General features: G+C 41.9%; 2 protein-coding genes across 2 annotated transcripts; both read left to right on the top strand.

Annotated features, from left to right (window-relative positions):
* The first annotated feature begins 10,871 nt into the window (after positions 1 to 10,871).
* On the top strand, positions 10,872 to 22,116 carry LOC131190393 (vomeronasal type-2 receptor 26-like). Its single transcript, XM_058167713.1, has 5 exons — positions 10,872 to 11,558; positions 13,320 to 13,611; positions 15,500 to 15,796; positions 15,995 to 16,312; positions 21,838 to 22,116. Exons 1-5 carry the CDS (start codon positions 11,338 to 11,340, stop codon positions 22,090 to 22,092), a joined length of 1,383 nt encoding a protein of 460 aa, XP_058023696.1. The 5' UTR covers positions 10,872 to 11,337; the 3' UTR covers positions 22,093 to 22,116.
* A 384-nt stretch (positions 22,117 to 22,500) lies between these two features.
* LOC131190392 (vomeronasal type-2 receptor 26-like) lies at positions 22,501 to 24,772 on the top strand. The gene is made up of 2 exons (XM_058167712.1): positions 22,501 to 22,595; positions 23,862 to 24,772. Exons 1-2 carry the CDS (start codon positions 22,568 to 22,570, stop codon positions 24,770 to 24,772), a joined length of 939 nt encoding a protein of 312 aa, XP_058023695.1. The 5' UTR covers positions 22,501 to 22,567.
* The last annotated feature ends 1,537 nt before the right edge of the window (positions 24,773 to 26,309 follow it).

Raw genomic sequence — 26,309 nt, 5'->3', positions numbered from 1 at the left:
CTGTTTATGCAGCCCAGAACTGTGTTGGCTTTTTTAGCATGTGCCCCCCATGCCCCGTTTTGGCTTCCAGGTTGGTGCAGGAGGCTTTCCAGGCCCTAAATGGGGCCTGGGGGGGCGCATGTGCGAACCCCCAAATGGCAATGAGAGCACCCCTGCGCATGCACCCCACCCCCTGTGCATGCACGTGCTTGTTCCACGCATGTGCCTCACCCCCTGTGCATACGTGGCAGAGACCCAAAGACCAGCTGGCTGGCGGGAGGCGCGTTGCATGTGCAGTACAGCTGGGCTGGGTTGATGGCTGACGTGCCAAGGTGACATGGCTCCAGGTGCTACTTCGGGCAAACGTGCCATAGGTTTGCCATCACGGCTATAGGTGGAACAAGGCTAAAGGTACCAGCTGCTTACGAATATCAAGCGAGTTCTGGACCCAAATCCTACCAAAAATGGACGACTCCTAGGGATTATTATTCATCCTTGGAAAATCTTCAAACATTCTTAATATCCGGGAGCAGCTGGAGGGCAACCTCGTCTGGTCCTATCATATCCTCTTGCTAGAATGAAGCCAAGAATCCCCGAAGGATAAACCCATCTCAGTGGCTGATTTCATCTATCCCACTAAAGTCATTCTGTGATTTGGTTACTTTCCCCTTGAAATATTTTATGAAAGCAGGCAATGGTGTTTGGGGAATGTGCACAATTTGTGAATTATATTACCCAAATTAATGTTAAAAAAAAGGTTTAAACCTATTTGTGAACCTAGCCTGTAATTAATTTCCATTTATAGAAAAAAAAATCCTCTTAAAATTGATTACTCTGGATTTTCTTGTTTAGAAGGTGTCATTTTCTAGATGCACTTCTAGTTGTCTCCCAGGATACAAGAAACTTAAGAGAGAGGGAACACCAGTCTGCTGCTATGACTGTTCTCCGTTTATGGAAGGAACAATCTCCACCCAGGAAGGTAAGTGGCTCAGGAGGAAACCACACTACCAGGATTCATACCAGGCCAGATCATGCTTAGCTTCCAAGCTCCATTAAGTGTGTCAAAGGCTGCATCTGGTGAAGGACACAAAGTGTCCTTCAGCAGATGCAGATGCAGATGCACAAACCTAGAAGTTTCACTCTGTCACAAAATGAAATGCTTTGTTAAATATGATCAATATTTTATTTTTATGTAGAAGGAAGGCAGGAAGGAAGGAGCAAAAAAGAGGAGGAGGAGGAAAGGAAGGAAGGAAGGAAGGAAGCAAGCTCAGGAGCAAGAATAGAGCCCTAAAGGTAAAAGCAAAGGTCCCCCCTTGCACATATGTGCTAGTCGTTCCTGACTCTAGGGGGCAGTGCTCATCTTGTTTCAAAGCTGAAAAGTCAGCACTGTCCGAAGATGTCTCTGTGGTCATGTGGCCAGCATGACTAAACACCAAAGGCGCATGCAACGCTGTTACCTTCCCACCAAAGGTGGTCCCTATTTTTTCTACTTGCATTTTTACGTGCTTTTGAACTGCTAGGTTGGCATAAGCTGGGACAAATAACTGGAGCTCACTCTGTTATGCGGCGCTAAGGATTCAAACCACTGAACTGCTGACCTTTTGATCACTGAGCCACAGCATCCCTGTAAAAGGAGCCCTATACATCCACATAAGACCTGATCTTGTTTATCTTTCAAGCCCTAGAAGCCAGGCCTTTGTGTTGGGGCTGTGTAGGACCATTACTGAGAGTGGGATTTCCCAGAGATTAATGAAGCAATTTTTATTAGAGGAAAAACAGTAAATAGTTTAGGGAATCACCATACAGCAATGCAAAAAGAGTCTCAGAAAGTTCTTTGTGTTTTTCAGATGCAGCCCGCTGTGAAAAGTGTCCAGATGACCAGCAGCCCAATAAGAAGCAAGATCAGTGCGTTCCCAAAACATTAAGTTTCCTGTCCTATCAAGAAAGCTTGGGAATCATCTTGGCACTCTCTGCCTCTTTTTTGTCTCTAACCACAGGATTGGTTCTGATTATCTTCATTAAATACCGAGAAACTCCTATTGTCAAAGCCAACAACCATCACCTCACTTATATTCTCTTGGCCTCTCTCCTGCTTTCCTTCTTGACCATCTTTCCATTCATTGGCCGCCCAAAGAGAGTGACCTGTCTTCTTCGACAAGTCACCTTCAGTGTTGTTTTCTCAGTTGCTGTTTCTTCTTTGCTGGCCAAGACAATTATGGTGGTGGTGGCATTTCTGGCTACAAAGCCAGACAGCAGAATGAGAAAATGGCTGGGGAAAAGTCTGCCCAACGCCATTGTCTTCTCTGGTTCTGGAGTTCAGGTGAGCATCTGCGTGATATGGCTGGGAATCTCTCCCCCATTCCCAGATATTGATCTGCATTTCCAATCAGGACAGGTCTTCCTGCAATGTAACGAAGGCTCAGACACTATGTTCTATTCTGCCCTTGGATACTTGGGCTTCCTGGCTACTGTCTGCTTCATAGTGGCTTTCAAGTCTCGCAAGTTGCCAGGGAGCTTCAACAAAGCCAAGTGGATCACCTTCAGCATGCTGGTCTTCTGCAGCGTTTGGCTTTCTTTTGTTCCCACCTATCTGAGCACCAAAGGGAAATACATGGTGGCCGTGCAGATCTTCTCCATTCTAGCTTCCACCCTGGGCTTATTGTGCTGCATCTTTGACCCCAAATGCTACATCATCATCCTGAGATCTCACATGAACAGGAAAGAGCATCTAATGATGAGAAACAAGGATGGCTTCTGATTTCGCTGCCTAACGGCGCGCGAATCTAATCTAATCACTATAAATCAAAAATAGCAATAATATATTCAGGGTTGGTCCACTTGAGATTGTGATTTTATTCTATTTCAAAATTACTGGCTTAGTTCAGTGCAATACTTGTTTTGCAGCTGTCTTTCGCAGTACTCTTTTCAAATTTGGGTACTGTCCTCTTTGTAAACAAATTAGCAGTCTATGTGGACAGATTACCTATCTAGAATCTCTAATCTATGCTCTCCAAGCAGAAATTAGGTGCCCAATTCAGCCATTCCAGCTGCTATGCCATCAGCCCCCTCTACCACAAAGATCCTGCAGGAAAAGGGCAGTATGGACAACCGTGGGATCTGGCAGGGTGAGAGCTGTGAACCATAAACACAAAGCTTTTACAGTGTCCCAGTATAACAGATATAGTGCCCTTGCTGACCTTAATAGGAACACTAAAGTGACAGATCAAGGTAGTTGTGATACTGATAACTCAAACAATCAAGGGATTATGTTCCGAGATGAAGAACTTACTTTGGAAAAGTGTGTATCAAGTATTACAGATTGGTCACACAAGAAGAGCACGGTATCCAAAAAGAGAAGCCACCTTCTGATTGGTGATTCAATTGTAAGGGATGTAAATTTAGGAAAGGATGTGGAGGTTTTGAAAGAGGTCAGGTGTCTACCTGGTGCTACTGCCAGCAGAGACAAGAGACGTATTCTTAAAATAGTCAAGAATGCCAGTAAGGATTCTGATATTGATGCTATTAAACATCTTGGCACAAATGATCTGTCCCAAAAGGATGTACTATCTGTGCAGAATGATTTCCAGAGCTTGGGGTATGAACTTAATAGCATAGGTTGTAGGCTTATCTTTTCAGAGGTTTTACCAGTACATAAGGAACAAAAAGGTAAAGGCCAGCGTGTAGTGGAGTTTAATGTGTGGCTAAAGGAGTGGTGTAAAAGGGAAGGCTTTGGTTTTATTAGAATAGAATAGAATAGAATAGAATAGAATAGAATAGAATAGAATAGAATAGAATAGAATAGAATAGAATTTTTATTGGCCAAGTGTGATTGGACACACAAGGAATTTGTCTTGGTGCATATGCTCTCAGTGTACATAAAAGAAAAGATACGTTCATCAAGGTACAACATTTACAACACAATTGATGGTCAATATATCAATATAAATCATAAGGATTGCCAGCAACAAGTTATAGTCATACAGTCATAAATGGAAAGAGATTGGTGATGGGAATTATGAGAAGATTAATAGTAGTGCAGATTCAGTAAATAGTTTGACAGTGTTGATGGAATTATTTGTTTAGCAGAGTGATGGCCTTGGGAAAAACTGTTCTTGTGTCTAGTTGTTCTGGTGTGCAGTGCTCTATAGCGTCGTTTTGAGGTAGAGTTGAAACAGTTTATGTCCAGGATGCGAGGGGTCTGTAAATATTTTCACGGCCCTCTTCTTGATTCGTGCAGTATACAGGTCCTCAATGGAAGGCAGGTTGGTAGCAATTGTTTTTTCTGCAGTTCTAATTATCCTCTGAAGTCTGTGTTTTTCTTGTTGGGTTGCAGAACCGAACCAGACAGTTATAGAGGTGCAAATGACAGACTCAATAATTCCTCTGTAGAATTGGATCAGCAGCTCCTTGGGCAGTTTGAGCTTACTGAGTTGGCGCAGAAAGAACATTCTTTGTTGTCCTTTTTTAATGAACCTGGCCCCATGCCCGAAAGTGACTCCGAAAGTGAGGGGGAAGGGCTGGTAAGGCTTACCTCGGGAGCACCGATGCCTTTGGCCCGGCTCCAGGAGCCAGAACCAGACCAGTCGGAGGATGTAATGAGGCCGTCATCCCCTAATTCCTCCCTTCCCCAGGCTATGCCTTCAGACTCAGCTGATAATAATAATAATCAAGCTTGGCTTGACCCACGCTTCAGAAAATTAGAGAGGCGGCGTCATCAAAAGGAAGGTTGGGGCAGGAGCCCCGCCCCACAGGATATATAAGGAGCTTTGGGACTGCTCTCACTCCACGGGAAGCAAAAGTTTAGCTGAACCGTTTCAAAAAGAGCTGAAAGTCTTGCTACTTGAGTCATTTATTTGAACTTTGGCAGGCAGCTGCGATTTCTCTGCCAGGACTGATAAAAGCCACGAATCCACTGGCTGAAGGCCAGCTCGTGGGTCTGAAGTGGGGAAGGAGACAGAACAGTACAGCAGTGGTGTAATCTGAACTGGTTTACTACCGGTTTGGTAGCTGTGCATTCGTGCTGCATGTGCACATGCATAGCACACACCACGCACCAAATGCAAGTTGCACGCATGCATAGTGCTTGCCGAAAGGAGGAATGGGGTAAGTAGAACAGTGCGTGGGGGGGTGATCAGCTGTGGCGGACGATCCTTTTTTTTGTTTACTTTTAAAAGCATTTTCTTACAACCTATTCGGCCAAATAGGTTTTTTAAAAAATGATTTCAGAAGTAAAAAAAAAAAGGCTCTGACAATTGCATGGCTCAGCTGGGACCATCAGAGCCTTTTTTTTACCTTTTAAAAGCATTTTTTAAAACCTATTCGGCAGAACAAGTTGTAAAAAAATGTTTTTAAAAGTAAAAAATGGCTCTGACGATTGCGCAACTCAGCTGTCCTTCTTTTCATTAAACTAGAGATACACAATTCCTGCAACTGTTCCTCATGATTTAGCCTCCAGTCCAATCCGGGATAGCTCAAGCAATAGAGAAGCCTGTTATTAGAACACAAAGCCTGCAATTACTGCAGGTTCAAGCCCGGCCCAAGGTTGACTCAGCCTTCCACCCTTTATGAGGTAGGTAAAATGAGGACCCAGATTGTTGGGGGGGCAATAAGTTGACTTTGTAAAAAATGTTTTAAAAGTAAAAAATGGCTCTGACGATTGCGCAACTCAGCTGTCCTTCTTTTCATTAAACTAGAGATACACAATTCCTGCAACTGTTCCTCATGATTTAGCCTCCAGTCCAATCCGGGATAGCTCAAGCAATAGAGAAGCCTGTTATTAGAACACAAAGCCTGCAATTACTGCAGGTTCAAGCCCGGCCCAAGGTTGACTCAGCCTTCCACCCTTTATGAGGTAGGTAAAATGAGGACCCAGATTGTTGGGGGGGCAATAAGTTGACTTTGTAAAAAAATATACAAATAGAATGAGACTATTGCCTTATACATTGTAAGCCGCCCTGAGTCTTCGGAGAAGGGCGGGGTATAAATGTAGACAAAAAAAAAAATCCCCTTATTTTTTGCATGTGATTCAGACTCTTCTGACTGTTAGTGTGAAATATTATGGCCAGAGATAAAGACACCAATCTTAGTTCATGGTGTTTTGAATTAAGCAGAAAATTTGGAAGAATTAGTTATTCTGTCCTGAAAGAAATAAAGGGGGGGGGTCAACTCATTTCCAGCCATAAAATTGATTTTGTTTTCTATCAATAAAGAATTTTTGCACGGGTGAAATGCTACTGGTTCACTCTGGTTTGGGCAAACTAGTAGTAATAAAAACTACTGGTTCAGGTGAACCGGTAGCAAAAAAATGCTTTAAAAAAGGTTCCGACGATTGCGCAGCACAACTGATTGTCAATCAGCTGTGCCGTGCGATTGTCAGAACCTCTTTTTTACTTTTTTAAAGCATTTTTTTTACTACCGGTTCACCTGAACCAGTAGTTTTTATTACTACGGGCAAGGTTCGGGCAAGTATGTAGTAAAAAAATGCTTTAGGAGGACGACTTCCGGTATCCAGCGGCAACGGACGTCTGGAAGGTTTCTCCTGCCTCCAGCGCCCGAATCCGGCCGCCGCCGAGGCCCTCAGGGGCCAGGTGTTCCGAAAAGGACACCTGCCGTACGGACGGCTCGCCAGGGGTCTCCCAGCCGATATACAGGACTGTGGGGACCGATGCTGGCGCGTCCTAGGCTTGGCGGGGTTCGGAGGCCACAGGCCGCGGCCATTATTTTGGTCGTCGCCTGGGCCGCTGTGCCCGTGACACGGGGCATTGGATTTATAACTGCAGCAGCCTGGTGGTGAACAGGGCACGGAGAAGAATTGAGGAGGAGAAGGGAAGGAATATCGGTGGCGTGGTGGAGTGCTCCGGTGCGGGGGTTTTCTCCCCTGCGGTTGGAAGGAGCACGAGTTATTCTGGAGAGAGGAGAACTTAAAATAAGAAGATTACGGTTTGTGGAGCTCTGGAGAAGAGGTGATGGAGAAATTTAGGAGGGAAGGTTTGAGGCCCCCTCCTTCTGGGGAACAGTGGTGGCGTCAGCTTCCGCCTTCACTATGAGAATTTTGATGACATCACTTCCCTTGACTTCCTGGTTGACTAACTGTACTCTGGACTCGTTGCTCCTGTGAGTGCCCCTGGTGGATCCGGAGGAAATTACAAGGATACTGTGCTTGCCTGAGGATTTTGAATACTTTTTTTTTAAATGGCAAGGTCAGAGACCAACTGCTGGAGAGATGGAGAATTCTGGAAAAGTTATCCAATATGGACAAGAAATTGGATGATTTGCAAAGAGGCCAAGCGGAAATAAGAGCAGAAATTGTGACTATCCAAAAGGATTTAAAGGATACTCAACAAGTCTCAGCAGAAAACAAGCAGAAAGTGGAAGGTCTGGAGGGTGAGATGCGGGCAGTGCAGAAAGAGAGGAGGCGACAGGCAATGCTGTGCTTGGACTACAGATGCATAAAATGTCTTATTTCCTTAGGTTTCAAAATTTGGAAGAAGTGGACCAAGAAGATTTGAGAGATGTTGTGACTAAATTGTTGGGAGGATTTCTTGGGAGAGGTGTTGATTTCATGAATTGGGATGTGGATCGAGTTTATAGAGTTAATTCAATATGCACGCACGCATGCAGTTCCCAGAGAGGTTCATGTCAAATTTGTGAGAAGAGGCGAGATGAAATTCTTAGAAAACATAGGAGTGGGGCACTGATTTACAGGGGCAGGAGATAGCCATTCTGAGGCAGATTCCCAGACAGGTACGTGAAAAAGAAAGAAATATTATTTTTGTCAAGCAAATTGTACCAGAAGGAGTGGGCTTCAGATGGCTGATGCCAGAGGATTGATGATTTTCGGGAGGGCATTACGAAAAAATCAGTACAATTGTGGAGGCCACGGCCTATGTGGAGGAACACAAAGCCCTCCTGGAATCAGATGACCCAGGAATTGAAGAAGGGGAGGTTATAGATCATGGGGCTGAAGCGGCTGCCGCTGTTGCGGCCCTGGAGTTGGGTCAGGCTGAACCCAGAGTTCTGAGATCCAAAACTAGGAAGTGATAAAGATATTTGGGATTGTGTTGGTTTTCCTTATTCTCTTTTGTATGATATTCTGATTATTCTTGACTCTTCTTTATTACGTATTTAAAATTTGCAAACTTAGCTACTTCGTGTCACCTGCTTGCCTTATGGCTGTTGTATGTGTTAAAAAATTTGAGTAAAATTCTTATTTTAGATAAGAAAAATGAAAATTTACCATACCTGATATGTATTTGTATAAACCTTTTTTGACTAATAAAAACTTTTTGAATAAAAAAAAAAAAAAAAAAAAAAAAAAAAAAAAATGCTTTAGGAAAGTAAAAAAAAAAAAGGTTCTGATGATCCCATGGCACAGCTGTGATCATCAGAGCCTTTTTTTTTTTACTTTTTAAAGCATTTTTTACTATGGTTTGGGTGAATAGGTAGTAAAAAATGCTTTAAAAAGTAAAAAAAAAAAGTTACATGACCCCCCCTACCAAGCCATGCCTACCAAGCCACACCCACAGAACTGATAGCAAAAAATTTGGCCTGCTAAAATTTGGCCTGCTAAAAGTCTACTTATTTCAGTACTTCTTTCCCAACCAATCTCATATTGGAGTGAAAATGGGAACGCTAGAAAGTGTGGCCTCTTTGGAAATCAAGCGCTTCATCAATGGAAGTGCCATCATATGGCCAACATCATTTAAACAGGTAAGTGAGCCATATCCAAACCCTGATCCTGCGTAGGCCTCAAGTAGTGGTGGGTTTCTAACGGTTCGCCCTGGTTTGCATGAACCTGTAGTGGCAGCGGCAAGAGGCTCCGCCCACCTGCCCGGACGTCATCACAGATGCTCTGAGCATGTGCAGAAGGTTCTGCACATGTGCAGAAGCGCCATGCATGCGCATAGTGCAGATACACGTGGGTGTAGTCACAGTTCCGAACCAGTAGTGAAGCACCCAAACCCAGTCTTTTGAGTTGGAGATGTATATGGACATTCCTGAATCTGGGAATCAGATCTTAGTAGTCATCATTGAAGCGGAGAAGAAAAAGGATTATCTCATTTCCAACAGGAAACTGATATTCTTTTCTATCAAGAAAGAATTTTTGGCTCATTAAAAAGTTTACTCAATTCATTTCTGTCTCTCTTTCAAAGATATGTCTCTCAGAGTCTGTTATTCTGTTAAGAATAAGTCTCTTGAGTGAAAGGAATAAGAAGTTACCTGAATTGTTGTTTTGACAAGTCTTATATTAGAACTATGCCCATGAGTCATACAAAGTTTTTTCCCCTCATGCACAGTAGTTAATCCCTCATATGAACCAACTATCAGCAACAGATTCGACAAATATTTATGAACGCTTATTAAAAATATCTAAAAATTTGTTCCACAAGGACCTCAAGGACTATGGAGAGCACATGTGAGACTCCTTTAGGCAGGACTGTGCCAGTCTGGATCCGATCTGGCTCATTTTAATGTGCCAGATTTCATTTTATGTTTATGAATACAGTCAGTGTGTCTGGATTCTTTGGCAAGAGAACTTCCTTAAACAGCTCTGAGGCCAAAGACAGGGGTGTCTGTGTCGGAGAACTGTGTCGAATATCTCCATCATGACATGTGAGAATCTGCTGCTGCTGCTTCTTCTCCTGGTGTCCCATTTTCCATGTGGCACAATGATGACCAAATGTCCATTGAATATGCAGAAGGAGGAAAAACACAGATTCAATTACTACAAGCCAGGAGATTTCCTGATTGGTGCAATCATATCCACAACTATCACTATATTTCAACCATATGTTTTCTTTAAACCTCCAAACAACAGATTTCAAAGGTAATTCCTGATATCTACGTAAGCCTAGTGATTCATTTTATCCTTTCTTTCTTTCTTGTCTGTTTGTTTTTAAAAATATCAATAGTTTCCATTTCCTAGTACCAGGTCTTTTTCCTATCTTCATTTCCTTTAAGGAAAAGACTTACATTTGTTGCTTGTGGGCAACATAAGATAGCTTGTGAGCAATTTGGTCTCTTAAAAGGAGGCTGGTATTTTGCTTTGTGTGGCAGCATCACCATCTCCCTGCTTACTTTTTGTTTTAAATTAATGAAACCCTTTAAAAAAATAAAGCCAAGGACCATGGCAGGAAAAACACAGCCCTGGGTGTGTTTTATTTAATGGCATTGAAAACACCTTCTATCTGATTTAAAAGGGAAATGATTGTGGTAGAGACCGTTTCAGCTGTTTCCAAAAAAATCCATTTCTGGTAAGTAGTTGTTACTGTATTAATATAGAATAGAATAGAATAGAATAGAATAGAATAGAATAGAATAGAATAGAATAGAATAGAATAGAATTTTTATTGGCCAAGTGTGATTGGACACACAAGGAATTTGTCTTGGTGCATATGCTCTCAGTGTACATAAAAGAAAAGATACGTTCATCAAGGTACAACATTTACAACACAAATGATGGTAAATATATCAATATTAATTCTTATATACAATGAGAAAAATTATGTAAAACATTAATATTAATAGTACGTAACTACAGGATCACTGCAAGGTATAATGATCAAGAGGCTCCGCCCACCCGCCCGGACGTCATCACAGACACTCTGAGCATGTGCAGAAGGTTCTGCGCATGTGCAGAAGGGCCATGCAGGCACATAGTACAGATACATGCGGGTGTAGTCACAGTTCCGAACCAGTAGCGAAGCACCCAAACCCAGTCTTTTGAGTTGGAGATGTGTAGGGACATTCCTGAGTCTGGGAATCAGATCTTAGTAGTCATCATTGAAGCGGAGAAGAAAAAGGATTATCTCATTTCCAACAGGAAACTGATATTCTTTTCTATCAAGAAAGAATTTTTGGCTCATTAAAAAGTTTACTCAATTCATTTCTGTATCTCTTTCAAAGATATGTCTCTCAGAGTCTGTTATTCTGTTAAGAATAAGTCTCTTGAGTGAAAGGAATAAGAAGTTACCTGAATTGTTGTTTTGACAAGTCTTATATTAGAACTATGCCCATGAGTCATACAAAGTTTTTTCCCCTCATGCATAGTAGTTAATCCCTCATATGCACCAACCATCAGCAACAGATTCGACAAATATTTATGAACACTTATTAAAAATATCTAAAAATTTGTTCCACAAGGACCTCAAGGACTATGGAGAGCACATGTGAGACTCCTTTAGGCAGGACTGTGCCAGTCTGGATGCGATCTGGCTCATTTTAATGTGCCAGATTTCATTTTATCTTTACGAATACAGTCAGTGTGTCTGGATTCTTTGGCAAGAGAACTTCCTTAAACAGCTCTGAGGCCAAAGACAGGGGTGTCTGTGTCGGAGAACTGTGTCGAATATCTCCATCATGACATGTGAGAATCTGCTGCTGCTGCTGCTTCTCCTGGTGTCCCATTTTCCCTGTGGCACAATGATGACCAAATGTCCATTGAATATGCAGAAGGAGGAAAAACACAGATTCAATTACTACAAGCCAGGAGACTTCCTGATTGGTGCAATCATATCCACAACTATCACTATATTTCAACCATACGTTTTCTTTAAACCTCCAAACAACAGATTTCAAAGGTAATTCCTGATATCTACGTAAGCCTAGTGATTCATTTTATCCTTTCTTTCTTTCTTGTCTGTTTGTTTTTAAAAATATCAATAGTTTCCATTTCCTGGTACCAGGTCTTTTTCCCATCTTCATTTCCTTTAAGGAAAAGACTTAAATATGTTGCTTGTGGGCAACATAAGATGGCTTGTGAGCAATTTGGTCTCTCAAAAGGAGGCTGGTATTTTGCTTTGTGTGGCAGCATCACCATCTCCCTGCTTACTTTTTGTTTAAATTAATGAAACCCTTTAAAAAAAATAAAGAAGCCAAGGACCATGGCAGGAAAAACACAGATTCACTTACTACAAGCCAGGAGATTTCCTGATTGGTGCAATCATATCCACAACTATCACTATATTTCAACCATATGTTTTCTTTAAACCTCCAAACAACAGATTTCAAAGGTAATTCCTGATATCTACGTAAGCCTAGTGATTCATTTTATCCTTTCTTTCTTTCTTGTCTGTTTGTTTTTAAAAATATCAATAGTTTCCATTTCCTAGTACCAGGTCTTTTTCCTATCTTCATTTCCTTTAAGGAAAAGACTTACATTTGTTGCTTGTGGGCAACATAAGATAGCTTGTGAGCAATTTGGTCTCTTAAAAGGAGGCTGGTATTTTGCTTTGTGTGGCAGCATCACCATCTCCCTGCTTACTTTTTGTTTAAATTAATGAAACCCTTTAAAAAAAAATAAAGAAGCCAAGGACCATGGCAGGAAAAACACAGCCCTGGGTGTGTTTTATTTAATGGCATTGAAAACACCTTCTATCTGATTTAAAAGGGAAATGATTGTGGTAGAGACCGTTTCAGCTGTTTCCCAAAAAAATCCATTTCTGGTAAGTAGTTGTTACTGTATTAATATAGAATAAAATAGAATAGAATAGAATAGAATAGAATAGAATAGAATAGAATAGAATAGAATTTTTATTGGCCAAGCGTGATTGGACACACAAGGAATTTGTCTTGGTGCATATGCTCTCAGTGTACATAAAAGAAAAGATACGTTCATCAAGGTACAACATTTACAACACAAATGATGGTCAATATATCAATATTAATTCTTATATACAATGAGAAAAATTATGTAAAACATTAATATTAATAGTACGTAACTACAGAATCACTGCAAGGTATAATGATTAATATCTGTCGTGGCTAATATATAACAAAACCTTTATATGCTATAATTTTTAAATTTGCATACCTATATGTTACTAGCCATCTATTTCTGAAAATGATGGAAATAGATTATTCTATGCAGAATACTGTCTGAAAAGATAATAACAATAAAAGTAAATTATTTTATGGCAAAGGAATACTAAGTTCCTAATATTAAGGATTTAATGACTAACAATGGAACGGGGCAAGGGGAGGCTTTGTCGTGGCTAGCAAATTCTTGTTTTCTTCTGACTTTTGCATGCTGAGAGGCAAAATTTAGAAACACTATAGGCTACTGTGGAAGAACAATATTAAAGAAATAAAATTAAATTAAAAGATGTAAAAGTCATCAGAACAGGCTCGTACTTAGCAGAAAATTTCCATAGCGATATTCTTAATTAATTTCAGATTGTTGGATTGTCCAGTTTCCAGACTAGACTCTTAAGACAGCAATCCAACTGATTAGTTATAAATGTCATAAAGGAATAGCTTCAGGAAAAATGATGTGATTTTATGAATTGAAGATGAAAACCCCACATCGACATGAAAACCAACTAAAATTGCTTATCTTGCAGTACACAGAGTATAAGCTTCTGGCACGTCCTGCCCTTCTTCTTTGCCACTCATGAGGTCAACCAGAACCCAAAGCTCTTACCAAACATCACCTTGGGCTACAGCATCTATGAGAACTTTTTCAATTCAAGGATAACATACGAGGTGATGATGGATTTGCTTTCTACGGGGCAGGAGAATGTCCCAAACTACAGTTGTGGAAAGCAAAATAATCTGTTGCCTCTACTTGAAGGGACTGATTCTGATCTCTTTAGTCAAATTTCCACCATGCTGAGCATCTACAAAATCCCACAGGTATGAATGAATACTGAAGCTAATTTCACTCTGCAAATAGACCCCCAAAAGCAATGGCAATAGCACTTAGATTTATAGACCGCTTCACTGTGCTTTACAGCCCTCTCTAAGCAGTTTACAGAGTCAGCATATTGCCCCAACAATCTAGATCCTCATTTTACCCACCTTGGAAGGATGGAAGGCTGGTGAGATTTGAACTGTCAAATTGCAAGCAGCCAGCAGGCAGCAGAAGTAGCCCATAGTACTACTGCATTCTAACCACTGCGGCACCATGGCTCAAAAGGTCAGATAATAAATAAAATTAGTGAGCCAATGGAGCTTTAAGAAGCCCTGAAATGGTATCAGGCATTCAAATAATGATATCCTTTTTGCAGCTGAACATTTATAGTTCAACTGAAATGCTCTTAACCATCCTGCACTGAAAACAACAAAATACCTTATCCCACCAGACTTGAAATCCTAGACTTAGAAGACTTGGAACTCCGTCGCCTTCGACAAGACCTAAGTTTAACTCAAAGAATCATCTATTGTAATGTCCTTCCTGTTAAAGACTACTTCAGCTTTAATTGCAATAATACAAGAGCAACCAATAGATTTAAACTTAATGTTAACTGCTTTAATCTAGACTGCAGAAAATATGACTTCTGCAACAGAATCATCAGTGCTTGGAATACTTTACCTGACTCTGTGGTCTCTTCCCATAATCCCATAATCCTAAAAGCTTTAACCAAAAACTTTCTACCATTGACCTCACCCCATTCCTAAGAGTACCATAAGGGGCGTGCATAAGAGCACAAACGTGCCTACCGTTCCTGTCCTATTGTTTATTGCTTATTCCTCCTAATATTTACTCATATATATGTTTATACACTATATAATCTTTTTTTGTATGATACTTATATATATTGTTGTGACAAAATAAAATAAATAAAAAAATAAAATCTTTGCCAATCCTTCTTCTGACTTTTCTTGATGTCTTTTAGTCACTTGACTTTGGAGAGAAAAACATCTTTTCAAACTTAGTTGAAACGAATTGAAAGAAAATATCAGGGCCTGTACTGTTTCAAAGGCTTTTTGGTCACAAGATGGTGGCGCGTTCACACGCAGCAGCCCTGGGCTCCCGATACTGGTGTGTGATGCTTGGAATAATGTGTGTATGGATGTGTGTGCACAGTGTAGTGCAAGGGGCAAAATTTGCCTTCACCTGCATAGAGCTGCTAAACATCATAACATCATAACTACGTAGTATGATGGACTGCAGGGCCAGCACAATGTGTAACATGTTCACACTGGTACAATAGGACTGGGTGTTTTGTTAATATGATTTATTGGGTTAGGGATTTTTTGTCTCCACTGTGAGTTGTATTGTGTTGCGAGTGGTGCACTGAAGGAGCTCAACCAATCTCATTGTACCTATGTTGTGAACTGACAATAAAGATTTGAATTTGAATTGAATTGAAGAAAAAAAATGAAAAGTATTATGTTAAGGGTTTTTTTTTAATTTCCCTCTTTGTACTTAAAGACAAAAACGAAAACATCCCACCCAACTTTTCTTTTTTCTGCTGAGTTCACATATCATTCCATCATCCCCAGGGCATTACTGAGACATGTGTAGCTGCTTTTATAATAGTTTTCTTGTCCTTTGTTCTTGCACTGCTGAAGATGTGGAAAAAAATGTCATATTTCGCCTCCCGTAATTTTGCAGAAAGTTGCTAATAGGCAATGACTGTAAATACAGGCAAGTGATTCCAGACTCTGAGGTGACATTTCCTGGTACAAACTCAAGAACAAAGGGAAGGAAGTTCTCTTCCATGGAGCCTTGATATGTAAGCACTTACTGTTGTCCTTAAAAGCAAAGAAATCAACCATCTTTTCTATCTCATCTTAGATCAATTATGGGGTCATCAGCCACATTCCAGAGCAGAAACATCATTTCCCTTTTTTCTACCGGGTGACCCCAAGTCAAGAACCTCCTCACTTGGCGATTGTCAAGCTGCTCCTGCATTTCCGATGGACGTGGATCGGCCTCGTTGCTCCGGACAATGAAAGTGGGGAAAAGTTCAGGAGAACTTTTATGCCAGCAGCCCTAAGGAAAGGGGTCTGTGTCGCCTTCTCAGAAAGGTTACCCGTGGTTATTGAAGTGGGAAAGAATAAGAACATCCTTCAATATTTTAGCGATGCCAAAGTAAAAACTCTTGTTTGTCACTTGAACTTTCAGGCCACAATAGTACTAGCAGTACTAATACGAGACGCTGAGGCTAGTGAAATCCTGTTTAGGAAAAAAGTATGGATTGCCACAGCTTTGTCCGATATAAGTGTGAGATTTTTTTACCGATTGCTTAATCTCCAGCATAACTATCTTTTATTATCCTTTACCACTCAGACAGAGAAAAGGACACAATATTATGATTTTAATTCACATTACTCTGCTACGGGGAATTTTGGGGAGGCAGCATTTCAGTGTTCCTATCCAAGCCCCTTGTTGTCTAAGAAATCTTGGAATACGTGCCTGGAAAAAGAGAGCTGGGAAACCCCACCCCAGGATCTGGTGGAAAGAATCCTGTCCGAGGATGGCTCCAGTATTTCCACAATAATCCAGGTTGTGGCCTCGGTCCTCAGTGCTGCCTCTTCTTACCAATTGAGTAAGAGGAGGATGCGTGTTGGGGACCATCAGACACCCCAGATAATACAGCCATGGCAGGTAAGACTTCAATTACAAAATTCCACTAACAATTTCCTTTCAATTCTTAAATGTTATGTTAGATGGAAGCACTAATAGATGGGGGCAGGGGTGGGGCTGCTGGGGGTTCACAGGGGTTCGGGAGGACCTCTAGCGAATATTCTGTGCAGTTCGGAGAACCCCCAAATCTCACTCATGGCTGGTTCTGCTCACTTTGCTCCTTCCAGGAGTCCCCACGCGGCCCGTTTTAGATGCAGGTAAGTGCAGGGCACGTGCGGAGTCTTGGGGAGGCCAAAAAAGGGTCTACTGGAAGCTCGGGAAGGCTGGAAATATTTGTGAAATAAATAAGTACCAGATGCCACAGTAACCATTATATTCTGTCTTAAATTCCAATATTGGTCTGATGTACCGTAGTTCCTGTCTGCCATACAAGGAGTGGACATGTCTCTCTTTATCTATTTATTTATTTTCATCAAACATCTATAAGATTACAGATAAACGTATAAACATAATTATGAATACATGAAATGTATAAACATGAATATGAATACATGGAAAGAGTAAAAGTAAAAAGGGACATTAGGATAGAGACGTAGGCATGCTGGTGCGCTTATGCACACCCCTTACAGACCTCTTAGGAATGGAGTGAGGTTGACAGTAGACAGTCTAAGGGTAAAGTTGTGGCGGTTTGGGGTTTATCGTATAGATAACCACTAAACTCCTTGGCCCGTCCCTGTAAGGGGTCATCCTGCACCTCCTGATGAAGGAGAGAGCGGGTCACCCGAAACAGGGCGGCCGGGCGGTTATCTGCCGACGCAATGAGGGAGGAAGCGTAGGAACGCTTCGCTTCCCTCAGTGCCACTAGGTAAGTCTTAGAGTAAGACTTAACTAGTGTCCGGTCAGCTTCGGAACGGCTGGATCTCCAAGCACTCTCTAGGCGTCTTCTCCGGCGTTTCATCTCCCTCAGCTCCTCGGAGAACCAAGGGGCTGGTTGAGATCTACGCTGGGTCAGAGGCCGCAAAGGCACGACCCGGTCTAAAGCCCCAGCCGCAGCCTGTTCCCAGGCCACAACTAGTTCTTCAGCCGTGCCATGGGCCAGATCCTCAGGAAACGGCCCAAGCTCCATCAGGAACCTCTCTGGGTCCATCAGGCGCCTGGGACGGAACCATCATATTGGTTCCGTCTCCCTGCGGTGGTGGGTAGGGGTCCGAAAGTCCAAGCGAAGGAGATAATGATCTGACCATGACAAAGGCTCTGTTACTAAATCTCCTAACTCCAGATCATTTAACCACTGACCAGAGATATAAATCAGGTCCAGTGTGCCTCCCCCAATGTGCGTAGGGCCATCAACTACTTGGATCAGGTCCAAGGCCGTCATGGAGGCCTGGAACTCCCGAGCTGCCATTGAGGACAAGCCGGTCGATGGCAAGTTGAAATCCCCCATGACCATAAGTCTGGGGGTCTCAACCGCCACCCCGGCCAGTACCTCCAACAGCTCGGGCAGTGCTGTAGTCACGCAGCAAGGAGCCAGGTACGTGATCAATAAGCCCATCTGACTCCTATGGCCCCACCTCACAAAGAGGGATTCACAACCGGCTATCTGAGGCACAGTGGACTCCCTCAGCTGTAGACTTTCCCTAATAACAACCAACCCCCCCCCACCCCTACCTTGGGCCCTCGGTTGATGGAATGCTCGGAAACCCGAGGGCACAGCTCAATAAGGGGAACACCCCCTTCCGTGCCCAACCAGGTCTCCGTAATGCCCATAAGGTCCGCGGACTCCCCCTGAATAAGATCACAAATTAGGGGGCTTTGTTAACCACGGACCATGCATTGCATAACATCAACCGGAGGCCCAGGCTCTGAGGATCCTGGCTGCCCGGGGAACGGGTGAAGTCTGAGGGGCCGGAGCATGCGATCGCTTTTAAACAGCGAGCACATGCTCCCAAAGATCGATGCGGCCCCTCGCTTCCGCCATACCTGCCTCTCCCACTTACCGTACAGATGGAACGACCCTCTAAACCCGGAACATACCCCTCCCCCCTGCCTTTGGACCTGATAAAGTAACGCCGTGAGCAAGCCCAGGAACTGGACCCCCTCTCCGACGAGTTACCCCCCACACCCGTCCTATCCCTCCCCCCCTTTAAAAAACCCTTTTCTAAAAAAACCCAAAGATTCTTCCTCGATGCATGCCACCTCTCTGGGTCCCAAAACCCATCAATAAGGCTGGCCCTCGGTAATGTGGAGGGCCATTCCTGTGGGGCGGGGGTATCTCGCAGGCGCAAGAGTTCATGTGGCGAATAACGCATGGAATCGACTGACAGCTGACTACATCCCCTTTAGCAGCTGAGATATTATGCTGAGATGTTTTTCTGGGGTCCGATATCAGATGGAAAAAGTAGAACAGGCAGTCCTTCCTGGATAGATGTAAAGTCCATTGATATCCTGGTGGATTAACAGACAAAAGATCGTAAACCGTCTTAACCCAACCAGAACCAAACATGACTGCTCTGTTCCATAATCCGAATCCCCTCAGGGAAGTAGATGGTGCTACCATCGCCTCTTTCACTGTCCGTCATTGTCCCCCCTATAAAAGGGGGACTCGTCGAACAGAGACCACAACGCCTCCGGCATTGACCACTCTGTTGCTGAAGTCGTATTTTCTGCAATCAAGTTTGGAGCGGTTTACCTTAAGTTTATATATATTATTTAATTATTTTATTTATTTATTTGTCACAACAATATATATAAGTATAAGCATGAAATAACCATACGAATTGGATACAACCAAAGGAAACGGTAGGCACGCTGGTGCTCTTCTTGTGAAATATCTCTGGACTCTACTCACAACCTCGGTGTTATAAGTACATTATAACATTCCTCTTCAGCATCTTCAAAAAACAAGCAGATCAGTTGACTTGCTTGTCACTAGTGCTTCCTGGTCACATAACCTGGCAATTTTCTTCTGCATTTTTAGTCTCCCGAGATCCTTTTTATCTTTCTTTCTCCTTTGAAAATTAAATCTTAGAATCTGGAGCCCTGTCGTTTCTCCCAACCTTTTCAGGTTGGTGGAAACACCACCAACTGTTGGTTACATAAAATACTACAGAAGATAAAATGTTGCAGAACTCCGAAAGGCCCTAAAATATCATTTATTATTTATTTATTTGTCAGACACAATATATATAAGTATAAGCATGAAATAACCATACAAATTGGATACAACCAAAGGGAACATTAGGACAGGAACGGTAGGCACGCTGGTGCTCTTCTTGTGAAATATCTCTGGACTCTACTCACAACCTCGGTGTTATAAGTACATTATAACATTCCTCGTCAGCATCTTCAAAAAACAAGCAGATCAGTTGACTTGCTTGTCACTAGTGCTTCCTGGTCACATAACCTGGCAATTTTCTTCTGCATTTTTAGTCTCCCGAGATCCTTTTTATCTTTCTTTCTCCTTTGAAAATTAAATCTTAGAATCTGGAGCCCTGCCGTTTCTCCCAACCTTTTCAGGTTGGTGGAAACACCACCAACTGTTGGTTACATAATATACTACAGAAGATCAAATGTTGCAGAACTCCGAAAGGCCCTAAAATATCATTTATTATTTATTGATTAAATTTATATCCCATCCCTCTTAGCAATAAGGCCACTCTGGGTAGCTTACAAACAGTAGAAAAATAATTATGATCAGTGGTGAAATCCAAACTTTTTTACTACCGGTTCTGTGGCCATGGCTTGGTGGGCGTGGTGCGGCTTGGTGGGCGTGGCTTGGTGGGTGTGGCAGGGGAAGGATACTGCAAAATCTCCATTCCCACCTCACTCTGGGACCAGCCAGAGATGATACTTGCCGGTTCTCCAGAACCTGTCGGAACCTGCTGAATTTCACCCCTGACTATGGGGTCATTAAAAGGAGATGATTAAAAATTTCATAAAACAGAGCAGGCAAAAATAATGAACTTAAAAGGTTTATGCATATGTGCAGTGATGGGATTGAAGTAATTTAACAACTGGCTCTCTGCCGTAATGATTTCTTCCAACAACCAGTTTGCAAAACTGCTCAGAAAGTTAACAACCAGTTTGCAAAACTGCTCAGAAAGTTAACAACCAGTTTGCAAAACTGCTCAGAAAGTTAACAACCAGTTTGCAAAACTGCTCAGAAAGTTAACAACGGTTCTCCAGAACCTGTCGGAACCTGCTGAATTTCACCCCGATTATGGGGTCATTAAAAGGAGATGATTAAAAATTTCATAAAACAGAGCAGGCAAAAATAATGAACTTAAAAGGTTTATGCATATGTGCAGTGATGGGATTGAAGTAATTTAACAACTGGCTCTCTGCCGTAATGATTTCTTCCAACAACCAGTTTGCAAAACTGCTCAGAAAGTTAACAACCAGTTTGCAAAACTGCTCAGAAAGTTAACAACCAGTTTGCAAAACTGCTCAGAAAGTTAACAACCAGTTTGCAAAACTGCTCAGAAAGTTAACAACCAGTTTGCAAAACTGCTCAGAAAGTTAACAACCAGTTTGCAAAACTGCTCAGAAAGTTAACAACCAGTTTGCAAAACTGCTCAGAAAGTTAACAACGGTTCTCCAGAACCTGTCGGAACCTGCTGAATTTCACCCCTGACTATGGGGTCATTAAAAGGAGATGATTAAAATTTCATAAAACAGAGCAGGCAAAAATAATGAACTTAAAAGGTTTATGCATATGTGCAGTGATGGGATTGAAGTAATTTAACAACTGGCTCTCTGCCGTAATGATTTCTTCCAACAACCAGTTTGCAAAACTGCTCAGAAAGTTAACAACCAGTTTGCAAAACTGCTCAGAAAGTTAACAACCAGTTTGCAAAACTGCTCAGAAAGTTAACAACGGTTCTCCAAACTGCTCAAAATTTCCGCTACCGGTTCTGTGGCCGTGGCTTGGTGGGCGTGGTGCGGCTTGGTGGGCGTGGCTTGGTGAGTGTGGCAGGGGAAGGATACTGCAAAATCTCCATTCCCACCTCACTCTGGAACCAGCCAGAGATGATACTTGCCGGTTCTCCAAACTGCTCAAAATTTCCGCTACCGGTTCTCCAGAACCTGTCGGAACCTGCTGAATTTCACCCCTGACTATGGGGTCATTAAAAGGAGATGATTAAAAATTTCATAAAACAGAGCAGGCAAAAATAATGAACTTAAAAGGTTTATGCATATGTGCAGTGATGGGATTGAAGTAATTTAACAACTGGCTCTCTGCCGTAATGATTTCTTCCAACAACCAGTTTGCAAAACTGCTCAGAAAGTTAACAACCGGTTCTCCCGAAGTGGTGCGAACTGGCTGAATCCCACCACTGCATATGTGTTTATGTATGAGAGAGAAAGAGACAGAAAGAATGGGAGAGGGAAAGGGAGATTTAGAGAAGGAGGGAAGAAAGGGGTGAGAAAGAGAATAATCTTCCTGCCACAGACAGACAGAGGCACTGAGCTGAATATCTCACCTCTGGCTTAGGGCTCCAAAGAAAATAAATACATGGCAAGTGTGATTCTCCATGTCTTTTCAGCTCCATCCTTTTCTTAGAAACTTCCAGATTTACAATCTTTCTGTGGAGGATGTTTATTTGGCTGAGGGTGGAATTCCTGTTGCTGACTTTGATATTATGGACTGGGCAGTATTTCCTAACAAGTCTTCTGCTGGGGTGAAAATAGGGAATGTTGAAAAAGAAGAAGTCTCTGCAGATATCAAGTTCTCCATCGATGAGAGTGTCATCATATGGCCAACTTTGTTTAACCAGGTAACCAGGTCTGCCTATTTGTGAATAATATTATTATTCACCCATTCCTAGGTATCCACCTGCTTTTGTATCAGTCTTCTCACTTCGATGGAGTCTCTGTGCTAATGACAAAAAAAAACTGGTTGAAGGAGATGCTATTATTTCTCCAAGATGTCTCCTGGATTGCTAACTGTGGAAATGCCAGCATTGTTCCAGGTTAGGATGGAAAGCATTTTGGCTAGTCCAATGATGCTTGTTCCCTGTAAGGAAGGTAAAGAACCACGCAAAACCCTTAGACCCCCGAGTTACTTACCTCAGGGCATGTAACTCAGTACAGTCCTTGGTGCTCTATCAGCACGGTTGTTTACAGATATTACTCCTGCGCTAAACCATATGTTTCCATAATTTTCTTTCTGTTTAGAAAGCCCCTTTTTCTAGGTGCACTAAAAGTTGCTTCCCAGGATACACCAAGCTCACAAGAGAAGGAGCACCAGTGTGCTGCTATGACTGCTCTCCATGCATGGAAGGAACAATCTCCACCCAGGAAGGTAGGTGGCTCAAGGACAAAAAAGGTACATCAGCCTTTTATTTTAAAGACACATATAGATAACTAAGATTTAATCTCCTCTGCCAGTATGCTGCATCCACACTTGGTAAACAGTGAAAAAAAAAAGACACAGCAGTGTTTAGTGTTCAATAAAAGTAGTATTTTACTAGGGTGGATGTTTTCAGAAACTGCTGAAACAGTAAAAAGTAATATTGAAAAAGATGGCAAAAATCTGTCAGTGTATGAAACTTCATGAATTGGAATAGACATGGTAACTGGTCAGCCCATGGGAACTGTTTGGTGACCCAGATACCTCAGAGCCTGGGCGTGGCTTAGTTTGCTTGATTTGAATATAAGAGTTACTTTGTCCTTGCAATATACCCTCTGTATTATATAGCTTCTGTGATTATATTGATTCTGGGCTTCTGGATTATGAGTTCTGGTTCTGGCTTCTGCTGCATGGGTATTGTATACATACATCATGCTTTATATTACTGTATATAAAGAAGTTCCTTTTATACACGAATCCTGCTGAATTATGTGCTGCTTGTGTGCTGCTTGGATTGCTGCAAAATCTAACATAATTGCAATACAAAGAAGGGATATTTTTTCATTTGTGATTGCTATGCGAACAAACTCAAAAGAATTCAGGCAATGAAATGCAACGGAATATTCAGAAAACAAACATTGAATCGAAACCCCAAATATTCTTTTCAGCTATAATTGTACCAAACTGGTACAGAACTGGAACAACACATTTTGTCAGTGATCGTCACATTGGGATGTGAAATTAGAGAATTTGCTGCAATGGCAAAATTTATAATATCTAAAGTATCTATGGTAGAAGTAGCAAGAATGGCTACCACATATGACACAGAGAATTTAAAACTTTGGAAGATAGTTTCTAGAAAGATAGTTCTTCACTTGGCAAATAATAAATTATACTTATAATTACACTTATACCTGTTATCTCGTACATGTTCAACAAACTAACTAAATAAATAAAAATAAAATGAAGGGATGGTGGCAATGTTTTTCTATAATCATTTAATATTTTATTCATGCTTATTGTCAATATCCAATGTAAATAATTTTTTCCTTTAAATTTCATTATTCTAATAATAGAGATATTTTTATTTTTTTAAAAATGCAAGAAAGGAGCAAAAAACACCTTCACTAGTGTATCTACACCCTTGCTCTAGTCAATTGGTCATGAGGTGTAAAATATCACTGAATCACTGGATAAACAGCAATTCATGTTTTCCAGATGCAGCACATTGTGAAAAGTGTCCAGATGAACAGCATTCCAACCAGAAGGGAAATCAGTGTGTTCCCAAAGTCATAACTTTCCTCTCCTACAAAGACCCGTTAGGTCTTATCTTGGCTATCATAGCCTTATTTTTGTCTCTAAACACTGCTTTAATTATGGCAATCTTCATTAAATACCGAGAAACCCCCATAGTCAAAGCCAACAACCGGGATCTCACCTACATTCTTCTGGTCTTTCTCTTGCTTTCATTTTTGACAACCCTTCTATTCATTGGTAAGCCCCAAAAAGTGACTTGCCTTCTTCAACAAATCACCTTCAGTGTTGTTTTCTCAGTTGCCATCTCTTCCTTGCTGGCCAAGACTATCATGGTGGTGGTGGCATTTTTGGCCACAAAACCAGGCAGCAGGATGAGGAAATGGTTGGGCAAAAGTCTGGCCAACTCCATTGTCTTGTCCTGTTCTGGAGTTCAGGTGGGCATCTGCCTTACATGGTTGGGGATTTCTCCCCCATTTCCACATTCTGACCTGCATTCCCAACCAGGAGAGATCCTCCTGCAATGTAACGAAGGCTCAGCCATCATGTTCTACACTGCCCTTGGCTACATGGGCTTCCTGGCTGCCGTCTGCTTCTTGGTGGCTTTCCTGGCCCGCAAGCTTCCAGGGACTTTCAATGAAGCCAAGTGGATCACTTTCAGCATGCTGGTCTTCTGCAGTGTTTGGATCTCCTTTGTCCCCACCTACCTGAGCACCAAAGGGAAATACATGGTGGCTGTGCAGATCTTCTCCATCCTGGCCTCCAGCCTTGGTTTACTGGGCTGTATTTTTCTCCCCAAATGTTACATCCTTATTCTGAGACCTCACCTGAACACTAAGGAGCATTTAATAATGAAAAGCAATGAAGGCTCTTGATTTTGAAAGATATATGTTACCCAAATTATTATTAAGTTAAAATAGGATAGTTGGAAGTAAAATCTTTGTTATATGTTCTAAAAACTCTCTCACATGAAGTCTCAATTATGACTGATATAATAAGATATACTAGAGATGTGAAAGGTAATTTTCTTTTGAATCATTGCTTTTTTTTTTTACTATAATCCATATTTAAGAAGAATCATTATATGTATGTATGTATGTATGTATGTATGTATGTATGTATGTATGTATCTATCTATCTATCTATCTATCTATCTATCTATCTACGTAGGTCTTTGGTTATTCGGGTTTTCTCCCGCGTAAAATTGGAGACCAAAATTTAATCCCCACATGCTTCCAATTGAAATTCCACTCCAACTCTGCAGCCGCCAAACGCATCCTAAAAAGAACAGAATTGGCCCATTCCAATTAAAGACTTTAAAAAGACCAGAACTATCACCAAAACTGAACACTTTAACAACCGTATAATCAGAGAAGCCATCAAGATAGAAAAACATTCACACAGCATGAACAAACTAGATGATACCTCCCGCCTACCAGCCATTTGGAAACCCGCCCTTCTTTATTTATTTTATTTATTTTTTATTTATCAAATTTTTATACCGCCCTTCTCCCGAAGGACTCAGGGCGGTGTACAGCCTAAATAAAACACAATATATATACAATTAAAATCAAAATTTAAAATAAAGCATATTACAAAAAGGCCAATGTTTAAAAATTTAAATTTAAAATTTAAAAATTTAAAACCCCACAACAATAAAACCCAATTTAAAATGTTAAAAAACCATTATGCCAGTCCAGCTTGAATAAATAAATAGGTTTTAGCTCACGGCGAAAGGTCCGAAGATCAGGCACTTGGCGTAGGCCAGGGGGAAGTTCATTCCAGAGCGTGGCTGCTCCAACAGAGAAGGCCCTACTCCTGGGGGCCGCCAGCCGACATTGTTTGGTGGACGGCACCCTGAGGAGACCTTCTCTGTGAGAGCGTACCGGTCGGTGGGAGGCATAAGGTAACAGCAGGCGGTCTCGTAAGTACCCGGGTCCTAAGCCATTAGGACCCTTAGGACCCTAAGTTTGCCTTATTGACAAACGAGTCCCTAACATGAGGAATGACACCAGACTCACACTCACGAGGTCCACACAGGATGTCACCACCACACATCCACCCAGAAAGCAGACCCAAACCCACACTGATCATGAAGCACGACCAAGGACCAGAAGCCAGACCTCAGCTGAAACATTAGCCATTTCAAACCCCTCCAATCCATACATGCAGCAGACTGACACCCACTATGAAGATGGAGCACAACCACGAACATGAAGCCAAACAACAGCAATGCAGCTCACCAACTCAAATCCCCCTGCAACTCAGACTAATCTGAGCACAACCAAGCCCCCATCCAAACAGGACACACCCCCAGCCAATCAGAGCACAAAAAACCCCATCCAATCAGAGCACAGCCAAGCTCCCACCCAATCAGTTCAAACCCACACTAGCAGTTAAAAGGAAGAAACA

This window comes from Ahaetulla prasina, chromosome 2 (assembly GCF_028640845.1).
Source record: "Ahaetulla prasina isolate Xishuangbanna chromosome 2, ASM2864084v1, whole genome shotgun sequence".
NCBI lineage: Eukaryota > Metazoa > Chordata > Lepidosauria > Squamata > Colubridae > Ahaetulla > Ahaetulla prasina.
Note: the sequence above shows the minus strand (reverse complement) of the source record. Positions and strands in the feature narration are given on the sequence as shown.

Bases quoted from the DNA above. Each gene is read 5' to 3' on its own strand.
- LOC131190392 (XM_058167712.1), top strand. From the start codon at position 22,568: ATGGAAGGAACAATCTCCACCCAGGAAG. The intron at 22,596-23,861 runs GTAGGTGGCTCA...CATGTTTTCCAG, and splicing joins AACAATCTCCACCCAGGAAG to ATGCAGCACATTGTGAAAAG.
- LOC131190393 (XM_058167713.1), top strand. From the start codon at position 11,338: ATGACATGTGAGAATCTGCTGCTGCTGCTGCTTCTCCTGGTGTCCCAT. The intron at 15,797-15,994 runs GTAAAAACTCTT...TTTACCACTCAG, and splicing joins AATATTTTAGCGATGCCAAA to ACAGAGAAAAGGACACAATA. The intron at 16,313-21,837 runs GTAAGACTTCAA...ATGTCTTTTCAG, and splicing joins AGATAATACAGCCATGGCAG to CTCCATCCTTTTCTTAGAAA.